Genomic DNA, 12,251 nt, shown 5'->3' on the forward strand with positions numbered 1-12,251 from the left:
CCAAGGTATGGAATCAACCTAAGTGTCCAACAACAGATGAAGGGATACAAACAATGTGGTATACATACGCAATGGAATACTATTCAGCCATAAAAAGAGTGACAATTTCTCATTTGTGGCAACATGAATGAAACTGAAAGACATGTTCAGTGAAATATGCCAGGAACAGAAAGTTAAACACCACATGTTCTCATAGGTAGAAGCTAAAAAAAGTTGATTTCATAGAAGTAAAAAGTAGAACAGAGTATACTAGAGGCTGGGAAACATAGGGAAAAGCAGGGAATAGGAAGAAATTTGTTAAAGGATACAAAAGAAGTTCTAGTATTCAGTGGCACTGTAGGATGAGTATAGTTAACAATAATATATTACATTTGACTCTCGAACAACCAGCACAGGAGTTAAGGTGCTGACCCCCCATGCGGTCAAAATTCATGTATAATTTTTGACTCCCTCAAAACTTAACTACTAACAGTCTATTGTTGACTGAAAATCTTACTGATAGTCAATTAGTATATATATTTTACATGTTATATGCATTACATACGATATTCTTATAATAAAGTACACCAGAAAAAGAAAATATTATCAAGAAAATCATAAGAAAAATGCATTTACAGTATATACTGTATTTATCGATACTATAAGTTTACATAATCTGTTTACAAGATGAAATGTCTGTCTGAAATGGTGGGTAACCATGACTGCAGACCTCAACTTATGGTAAATATCAAACAATTCCATTTTTTCTTGTACTGTAATGACTCTTCTCTGTCTCTTGGGAGAACTTCCAGGAAAACTACAAACCAAAATCTCTCATGAAAATAGACACAAAAATCCTCGACAAAATATTAGCAAATCAAATCCAATAATGCATACAAAGAATTATACACTAGTGTCACTTTGTTCTATGTTATTCCAAGTTTGTGATATTGTACTAAACACAATGAAAAATACACGAGAACCATGAAGAGATCACTTTTTACTGCTATACCCAATGTACTGAAGAGACGAACTGCTCTTGAGATGATGAGCATCACCTGACATTTTAAGTGGATAATCATAACACTTAAGTTCACATCAACAGCAACAGGATGGGGCTACAAAATTATTACAGTAGTACAGTATGTGCTACAGTTAATTTTATGCAGTTATGACTTGATGATACTGCATCTTTATATTTGTTTACATTTCTTGACTGCAAATGATGCCATGTATGGACTGTGAGTGTGTGAGTTTTGATAAATTTTAACTTTTTATAATAGATTTATGTATATTTTATGGTAGTAAATGATAAAAATAGACTAGTATCTACAAGTATTTTATGTATTTATGACATACCCAATCTTAAGTTTTTGAGTGTTTCTGGCTAGGCAGCTCATCTGTGTTTTTCCAAAGTGTCACAAATCTTAAAAAATGTTTCCAATATATTTTTTTAAAAATCCATGTATAAGTGGACTGGTGTAGCTGAAACCTATGTTGTTCAAGGGTCACTTGTATGTATTTTTAAATAACTAGAAGAGAGAATACCGAATGTTCCTATAGCACAAAGAAGTGATAAATGTTTGAGATGACGGATATGCTCATTACCCTGATCTGATCACTATAACCTGTATGTTCTGAAATATTACTATGAAACTGAAAAATACATACAATTATTATGTGCTAATTAAAAGATACAAAAATGAAAATAACAGCTGTGCAAAATAATAATAGCAACAATGTATTTGATGACTATGGCTATGGATAAGTGAAATGAATGACCACAATGTTACAAGGGAGAGTGGGAGGAGAAACTGGAGTTACAAAGTAATTGCAGGAAGTGGTATAGTGTTATTTGAATAAGGACTTAGATAGATTAGTTGTAAATGTACATTGCAAACTCAAGGGCAATAACTAAAAGATTTTTTAAGAAGCAAGTAGAATTGATCTGCTAAGAGAAGAGAAAAAATGAAATCATACAAAATAGCTAAAACCAGAGAAGACAGAAAAATAGAAGATAAAAACAATAACAACAGAACAAGGGTAATGAATAGGAAACAGTAACATATATGGTAGATATTAATCCAACTGTATCAGTAATCAGTTTAAATGTCAATGATCTAAATACATCAATTAAAAGACAGGTTGTCAGAGTGGATCCAAAAGCAAGACCCAGCTAAATGTTGTCTACAGGAAGCCCACTTTGAACATATAAAAACACAGATACATTAAAAGTAGAGATAGAGAAAGATATACCATGCTAACACTAATGAAGGGGAAGTAAGGTAGTTATATTGATTTCAGACTAAGAAGACTTGAGAGCAAGGAAAATTATTGGGAATTAAGAGGAGCATTACATAAAGATAAAGAAGTCACAATCTCCCAAAACTCTCACAAGGAAAAATAGATAATATGAATAGACCTATATCTATTAACGAAATTGAATCAATAATTAATAATCATCTAAAACAGAAAGCACCAAGCCCAGATGGGTTCACTGAAGAATTCTACTAAACATATAGGAAGAAATTAAACCAATTCACCATGTCTTTCAGAACATAGTGGAAGAAATACTTCCTAACTGGTTCTATGAGGTCAGTATTACCTAACACCAGAACCAAGCAAGACATTACAAGAAAGGAAAACTACAATCCCAAAATCTCTCATAAAAATAGATGCAAAAATCCTCAACAAAAGGAGCATAATATTAGCAACAAAATATTAGCAAATCAAATCCAATAATGTATGGAAAGAATTATACACCATGATTAAGCAGGATTTATTATAGGTATGAAAGGCTGATTCAACAAGTGAAAATTAATTAATGTAATTCATCATAGCAAGAGAGTAAAGAAGTAAAACCATATGATCCTATCAAAAGATGCAGAAAAAACATTTGAGAGCTGGGCACAGTGGTTCACACCTGCAATCCCAGCACTTTGGGAGGCCAAGGCAGGCAGCTCACTTGAGGTCAGGAGTTCATGACTAGCCTGGCCAACATGGTAAAACCCTGTCTCTACTAAAAATACAAAAATTAGCCAGGCTTGAGGGCAGGTACCTGTAATTCCAGCTACTCGGAAGGCTGAGGCAGGAGAATCAATTGACCCCAGGAGGTGGAGGTTGCAGTGAGCCAAGACAAGATAGAACCACTGTACTCCAGCCTGGATGAGAGATCAAGAATCTGCCTCAGGAAAAAAAAAAAAAAAAAAGGCAAAAGACCTGAACAGACATTTCACCAAAGAAGATATATAGTTGGCAAATAAGAATAGGAAAATATGCTCAACATCACATTTCATTAGGATATTCCAAATTAAAATGAAATATCACTAAACACTATTAAAACGGCCACTTTCCAAAATAGGCAACATGAACTCTTATTCATTACTGGTGGAGATGGTAAATGTTATGGCCACTCAGGAAGACAGTTTGGTAGTTCTTTACAAAACTAAACATACTCTTACCATACAATCCAGCTGTTGCACACCTGGTACTTACCCAAAGGAGTTGAAAACTTATGTTCACACAAAAACTTACACATGAATGTTTGTAGCATATTTATTCATAATTGCCCAAACTTAGGAGCAACTGAGATGTCCATCAGTAGGTTAATGAATAAACTGTGCTACATCCAAACAATGGAATATAATTCAGCACTAAAAAGAAATAAGCCATCAAGCCATGAAAAGACATGGAGGAACCTTATAACTAAGAGAAAAAAAGCCCATCTGAAAAGGCATACATAGTGCATAATTCCAACTATATAACCCTCTGGAAATGACAAAACTAAACCATGGAGATAACAAAAGAATCAGTGATTGGCAGGGTTGAGGAGAGGGAGGGCTGAATAAATAGAACACAGAGGATTTTTAGAGCAGTGAAACTATAATGATAGACATATGACATCATACACTTGTCAAAATTGATAGGTATATAACACCCAGAGTGAAGCCTGATGTTAGCCATGAACTTACTTATGAGTGACAATGATATGTCAATGCAAGCTCATAGATTCTAACAAATATATCACGCTGGTAAGGGGTTTTGTTAGTGCAGGAGGTTTATATAAGAAATCTCTGTGTCTTCTGCTCAGTTTTGCTGTGGATCCAAAGTTGCTCTACAAAATAAAGCCTTTTCAAAAAAAAGGACAGGCAAGACATAGAAAACTATGAAACATTATAGAGTGAAATGAAAAAGAACTAAGGAAAATGGAGTGACATACTATGTTCTTAGACTGAAACCCTCAATATTATAAAATTGTTAATTTCCCACAAACTGATTTACAGTTCCAATGCACTCCTAATCAAAACTTCCGCATATTACTGGGTATCTTTCCACTTTGGACTTGACCAGATGATGCTAATATTTATATGCAAATGCAAAGATCCAAGAATAAGAAAGACACTCTTATATAAAAGAAGAACAAACAAACGCAACAAAAATAAAGATACATAGATGGGACTTAATTAAACTAAAAACCTTCTGCACAGCAAAAGAAATAATCAGCAGAGTTAAGAGACAATTCACAGAGTGGGAGAAAATCATCACAATCTACACATCTGGCAAAGGATTAATATCCAGAATCTACAAAGAACTCAAACAAATTAGCAAGAAAAAACAACAACAACAACAAACAATCTTATTAAAAAAGTGGGCTAAGGACATGAACAGACAATTGTCAAAAGAAGATATACGGGCATACGGAAAAATGGCCAACAAGCATATGGAAAAATGCTCAACATCACTAATGATCAGGGAAATGCAAATCGAAACCACAGCATGATACCACCTCACTCCTGCAAGAATGGCCATTAAAAAAAAAAAAAAGATGTTGGCGTGGATGCAGTGAAAAGGGTACACTTTTACACTGTTGGTGGGAATGTAAACTAGTACAACCACTATAGAAAACAGTGTGGAGATTCTTTAAAGAGCTAAAAGTAGATCTACTGTTTGATCCAGCAATCCCACTACTCGGTATCTACCCAGAGGAAAAGAAGTCAGCATATGAAAAAGACACCTTACACACGTTTATAGCAGCACAATTTGCAATTGCAAAAGTATGAAACCAGCCCCAATGTCCATCAATCAACAAGTAGATAAAGAAAATGCGATATATATATATGTACCACGAAATACTACTCAGCCATAAAAAGGAACAAAATAATGGCATTCGCAGCAACCTGGATGGAATTGGAGACTATTACTTTATTTATTTTTAAACAGAGTCTCACTCTGTAGCCCAAGCTGGAATACAGTGGCACTATCTCGGCTTACTGCAACTTTTGCCTCCAAGGCTCAACCGATTCTTGCCTCAGCCTCCTGTGTAGCTGGGACTACAGGCATGTGGCACCACACCTGGTTAATTTTTTTGTATTTTTAGTAGAGACAGAGTTTCACGATGTTGCCCTGGGTGGTCTTGAGCTCCTGAACTCAGGTGATCCACTTGCCTTGGCCTCCCAAAGTGCTGGGATTACAGGCATTAGCCACCACACCTGGCCTGGAGACTATTATTCTAAGTGAAGTAACTCACCTCACTTACTGTAAAGTAAAGGCAAACTTCTTATGTTCTCACTCATATAAGGGAGCTATGCTATGAGGTCATAAAGGCATAAGAATGGTACATTGGACTTTGAGGACTTGAGAGAAACTTTTGGTGGGGGGAGAGGGATAAGAGACTACACATAGGTGCTCTGGTGGTGGGTGCACCAAAATCTCAGAAATCACCACTAAAGAACTTATTCACGTAACCAAACACCACCGGTTCCCCCAAAAACCAGTTGAAATAAATAAAAACTTAAAGAACAAGATGAAACACTATCAGACATCAAGATTAATTACAGACAAACATATTAATGGAACTGAATAGACAGTCCAGAAACAGATCTAGATATATGAATGTATTATTTATGGCAAGGAAGGCACTACAGAGCAGTAGGGAAAAGGCCAGTTTTTTCAACAAGTGGAGAGCTACATGGAAAAAATGTAAAATTTGACATTTCCTTAGACCATGTACACACATCAGTTGCATGTGGCTTGTACATCTAAATGTGAAAGGCATAATAAAGCTTCCAGATGGTTATATAGGAGAATACCTTCATAATATTGGGCTGTGAAAAGAGTTTTCACAAAGCAAGAACCATAAATCAGACTATATTAAAATTAAGAACTTGTGTTCAGCAAAAGGCAGCATTAAGAGAAAGAGAAAGCAAACTAGAGTGAGTGCCAATTTGTCACACAATTAAATAATTGTCAAGGGATTTGTGTCTAGAATATATAAAGAACTCATACAAATCCCTAAGAAAAACCCCATAAATAGGCAAGTGATGTGAATAAGTACACTAGACGATTTCCAAGTGGCCTATAAACATGAACTAGTGTTTAACTTCATTAGTCATCAGAGAAATATAAATTCAAACCATGATTCAATAATATGTATCACGTACCAAAATAGATTTCTTTTAAACAACAATATAAAACATTGGTGGGGGCCAGGCACGGTGGCTCACGCCTGTAATACCAGCACTTTGGGAGGCCGAGGTGGGCAGATCACGAGGTCAGGAGTTTGAGACCAGCCTGGCCAACATAGTGAAACCCTGTCTCTACTAAAAATACAAAAATTAGCCAGCCATGGTGGTGCATGCCTGTAGTCCCAACTACTCTGGAGGCTGAGGCAGGAGAATCGCTTGAACCCAGGAGGCAGAGGTTGTGGTAAGCCGAGATCCCACAACTGCACTCCAGCCTGGGCAACCGAGTGAGACTCCGTCTCAAAACAAACAACAACAACAACAACAACAAAAATAAAACGTTGGTGGGGATCTGGTGCAATGGAATGCTCAAATTCTGTTAATGGGATGTAAACTGGTACAATCATTCTGGAAAACAATTTGTAACTTTCTTTCTAGGCATCTTCCCAACAGAAATGTGTGCACGTGTGCCCCTACATTTATACACAAGATTGTTCATAGCACCATTACTTACACTAGTGCCAAACTGGAAACAACCCATCTGTTCATTGAGTAGACAGGTAAACATCAATGTATTCTTCTAATGGAATACTGTAAAGCAGTCACAGCAAATGAACTAGCCTCATGCTACGACATGGATGAGTCTCATGAAAGTAATGTTGAGGAAAAGAAGCCAGATAAAAGAATAAAGAATACATATTACTTGCTTATATATGTCAAACTAAACTACAGTGTTTTAAGTGAGTGTAGCAGTTACCTTTTTGGGGAGTAAGGAGGTGGTAACTGAAAGGAGTACAAGTGCTTCAAGGATGGTGGGGAAATGTTCTATTTCATCACCAGATCTTCCCTTTGTAAGAATTTGTTGAACTGTACATTAATACTCTGTGAACTTTTCTATGTTATGTAAATTTTAAAAATTAAATAAACACCAATACTATTGTAGAAGCTATTGTTATCAGTGAAATGCACAAGTAAAATCATGACTTAAGCAAAGAAAAATATAGCCTTCTGTGAGAAGATATATTTACAGATTTGATTTTCCAGGGAGGTTTTAAAAATAAATAAATTATGGAAAAAGCAAGTAACTTACAGAAGAAGATTGGCACATAATAAAAAGGAAAATAACAGCTTGTCCTTCTCAAATAGTGATCGGCATATATTACAATATAAGTTGTATGTGAAGTGGTCATTTAAATATCGTAGGCGCTTTTCCAAAATCTTGGATTTGTTACTAAAAGTTAAAAAGAAGGAAAATGTATTGTCAAACAAAACTAGGAAAATATAAACAATGTGAATTAACATATGCACTTTTTATTTTACAAAAGTATCACTATTAAAAACATATAAAGACACACACACAAGGGCATGTAAAACTGGTGAAATCTGAATAAGCTCTATGGGTTGCAGCCATGTCAGTTTCTCGGTTGTACTATAGGCAAGATACTAGCATTGGAGAAACCAAATGAAAGGTACAGGAAACCTCTCTGCACATATTTTTCTGTGTGCAACTTCTCGTGAGTCCGTAAGTATTTTAAAATAAAAAGTTTTAAAATGTAGGGTACAGTTCTCTGAGAAAGTGAAATATGGCTTATACCATCTCTCTATTTTCCAAATCCTAAATATCTTATTCTGCCCCACAGTGACTGAAAACAATCAGTTAACTTTAAAAAACATGCCTATTAAATCTCTATTAGTGTAAGGCTCTATGCTAGGGAGGGAAATGAAAGAGACAAAGAATCATAAAACATTTGCCTGCCCCAAATAAGCATAAAATCTAGATAAAGATCTACATATTTTAAAAATGCATGAAAAGGTCAGGCACGGTGCCTCTTGCCTGTAATCCCAGCACTTTAGGAGGCGGAGGTGGGTGGATCATTTGAGGTCAGAAGTTTGAGACCAGCTTGGCCAACATGGTGAAACCTCATCTCTACTAAAAATACAAAAATTAGCCACGGGTGGTGGTACAATCCTGTAATCCCAGCTACGAGGGAGGCTGAGGCAGGAGAATTGCTTGAACCCGGGATGTGGAGGTTGTAGTGTGAGATCACGCCACTGCACTTGAGCCTGGGTAATGGAATAAGACTCCGTCTCAACATTCATACAGCCAACAGACACATGAAAAAATGCTCATCATCACTCGCCATCAGAGAAATGCAAATCAAAACCACAATGAGATACCATCTCACACCAGTTAGAATGGCAATCATTAAAAAGTCAGGAAACAACAGGTGTTGGAGAGGATGTGGAGAAATAGGAACGCTTTTACACTGTTGGTGGGACTGTAAACTAGTTCAACCATTATGGAAAACAGTATGGCAATTCCTCAAGGATCTAGAACTAGATGTACCATATGACCCAGCCATCCCACTACTGGGTATATACCCAAAGGATTATAAATCATGCTGCTATAAAGACACATGCACACGTATGTTTATTGCGGCACTGTTCACAATAGCAAAGACTTGGAATCAACCCAAATGTCCATCTGTGACAGACTGGATTAAGAAAATGTGGCACATATACACCATGAAATACTATGCAGCCATAAAAAAGGATGAGTTGGCCGGGCACGGTGGCTCAAGCCTGTAATCCCAGCACTTTGGGAGGCCGAGACGGGCGGATCACGAGGTCAGCAGATCGAGACCATCCTGGCTAACATGGTGAAACCCCGTCTCTACTAAAAATACAAAAAACTAGCCGGGCGACCTGGCGGGCGCCTGTAGTCCCAGCTACTCGGGAGGCTGAGGCAGGAGAATGGCGTGAACCCGGGAGGCGGAGCTTGCAGTGAGCTGAGATCCGGCCACTGCACTCCAGCCTGGGCGACAGAGCTGAGACTCCGTCTCAAAAAAAAAAAAAAAAAAAAAAAAAAAGGATGAGTTTGCATCCTTTGTAGGGACATGGATGCAGTTGGAAACCATCATTCTTAGCAAACTATCACAAGAACAGAAAACCAAACACCGCATGTTCTCACTCATAGGTGGGAACTGAACAATGAGATCACTTGGACTCGGGAAGGGGAACATCACACACCGGGGCCTATCATGGGGAGGGGGGAGGGGGGAGGGATTGCATTGGGGAGTTATACCTGATATAAATGATGAATTGATGGGTGCTGACGAGTTGATGGGTGCAGCACACCAACATGGCACAAGTATACATATGTAACAAACCTGCACGTTATGCACATGTACCCTAGAACTTAAAGTATAATCAAAAAAAAAAATCACACTGTACTCAGCAAGTATATACAATTATAATTTTTGAACTAAAAATAAATTTAAAAAATACACATTTAAAAAAAAAGACTCCATCTCAAAAAGAAAAAAAATACATAAAAAGTCAGAAAACATATGGATAAATGTAATTACTGGGTGGAGTTATGACTGATATTCTTTATACTCTCATATTCCAAAAAATGTTCACAATAAGCATATATTGCTTTCAATATATTTAGTTCAATTTAAAAATATAATACCTATGGGAATATAAAATGATGTAGCCATTCTAAAAAGTAGTTTGGCACTTTATTATTATTATTATTTTTGAGACAGGGTCTCACCCTGTCACCCAAGCTGGAGTGCAGTAGCATGATCACAGCTCACTGCAACCGCTACCTCCTGGGCTCAAGTAATCTTCCCATCTCAGCCTCCTAAGTAGCTGGGACTACAGGTGCATGGCACCATGCTCAGCTAGTTTTATTTTTCTTTTTTTTTGTAGAGATGGGGTTTCACTATGTTGCCCAGGCTGTCACTTTCTTTAAAAAATTTTTTAAAACTCAACTAAAGAGCTTCTGCACAGCAAAAGAAACTATCAACAGAGTAAACAGACAGCCCACACAATGGGAGAAAATATTTTCAAACTGTACATCTGACAAAGATCTAATATCCAAAATCTGTAAGAAACTTAAATTAATTAACAAGCATAAAACTAACAACCCCATTAAAAAGTAGGCAAAGGACATAGACACTTTTCAAAAGAAGACATACACATGGCCAAAAAGCATATGAAAAAATGCTTAAAGTCATTAATCATTAGAGAAATGCGAATCAAAACCACAATAAAATACTATCTTGCACCAGTCAGAACAGCTATAATTAAAAAGTCAAAAAAAAAAAAATAGATAAATAACAGAAGCTGGCAAAGTTGTGGAGCAAAGGGAACACTTATACACCGCTGGTGGGAATGTAAATTGGTTCACCGTGGAAAACAGTTTGGAGATTTCTCAAAGAGCTTAAAACAGAACTACCATTTGACTCAGCAATCCATTATTGGGTATATACACAAAGGAATATAAACTGTTCTACCATAAAGACACGTATACGTATGTTCATCACAGCACTATTCACAATAGCAAAGACCTGGAATCAACCTAGATGCCTGTCAATCGTAGACTAGATAAAACTAATGTGGTACAGATACAACATGGAATACAACACAGCCACCAAAAAGAATGAACTCGTGTCCTTTGCAGCAACATAGATGGAGCTGGAGACCATTATCCTAAGCAAACTAATGCAGGAACAGAAAACCAAATACTGCATGTTCTCACTTATATAACATGAGTACACTTGGACAAAAGGAAGGGAACAATAGACACTGGGGCCTACTCAAAGGTGGAGAGTGGGAGGACAGTGAGGTTCAAAAAACTACCTTTCAGGTATCATGCTCATTACCTGGGTGACAAAATAATCTGTATACTAACCCCCTGTGACATGTAGTTTACCTGTATAACAAACCTCCACATGTACCCCTGAACCTAAAAGCTTAAAAAAAGAGTCCTCAATAAACCCTATGTCTTGTTTGCAAAAAAAAAAAAAGAAAAAAATCTAAACAAACAACTGCTACATAACCAAGCAATTGCACTCCTGGGTATTTATCTCAGAGAAATAAAAATTTCTATTCACAAATATATGTACATGAATGTTTATAGCACTTTTATTCATAGTAACCCCAAACTGGAAGTAATTCAGAAGTCCTTCAACAGGTAAATGATTAAACAGATTTTAATCTGTGGTAAATTCAAGCTATGAAATATTTCTCAGCCATCAAAAAGAGCCAAATATTTATACACATAGCAACCTGAACGAATCCCTGGAGAATTATGCTGAGTAAAAAAAGCCAATCTCAAAAAGTTACATGCCATATGATTCCATTTATATAAAATTTTTGAAGTAACGAAAGTATAGAAATGGAGAACAGGTTAGTGGTTGCCAAGGGTTACAGAAGAGGTAAGGATGGGAAGGAAGTGGGTATAGCTATAAAAGAGCAACACAGAGATCCTTGTGGTGGTAGAAATATTCTGTATCTTGACTGTATTAATGTCATTATCATGGTTGTGATATTGTTCTACAGGTTTTCAAAATGTCACCATTGGGGCAACTGGGTAAAAGGTACATGAGATCCTTATTGTTTCTCATAATTGCATGTGAATCTACACTTAACTCAAAATTAAAAATTTGATTTTTAAAAAGTAATACATAGGACCATGGGAATGGGATGGAAGGGATGGTGGTATTGACACTTCTCTGAGTAGATCTTTTTGTACAGGATTGAATTTTGAAGTCATTAATGGTTTCTGTACTCAAACATATAATAAAATTAAAGTCAACAAAGATGAAGAAAAACCCTAAAATGAAACATAAAAATAAACAAATGAACCTAACTGTATTTCACATGAATAACATCTCATGTTGAAGGCGGAAAAACTAACCCAAGTAACTTGAATATAGCATTTTATGCCTAAATTTTTTTTAACTTTAAGTTTTTGTGTGAACATATGCAATCAATTCTCTTGGGTATATACCCAGGAGT

The 12,251-nt window shown here is 36.3% G+C and overlaps 1 protein-coding gene across 1 annotated transcript in view; it reads right to left on the bottom strand.

Annotated features, from left to right (window-relative positions):
• DNAH12 (dynein axonemal heavy chain 12) overlaps positions 1 to 12,251 on the bottom strand; it is a 244,273-nt gene that overhangs the window by 48,370 nt on the left and 183,652 nt on the right. The window contains 1 exon segment of the mRNA XM_030926675.1: positions 7,531 to 7,671. Coding sequence (XP_030782535.1) covers positions 7,531 to 7,671 — 141 coding nt within the window.

Source organism: Rhinopithecus roxellana, chromosome 1 (genome assembly GCF_007565055.1).
Source record: "Rhinopithecus roxellana isolate Shanxi Qingling chromosome 1, ASM756505v1, whole genome shotgun sequence".
NCBI lineage: Eukaryota > Metazoa > Chordata > Mammalia > Primates > Cercopithecidae > Rhinopithecus > Rhinopithecus roxellana.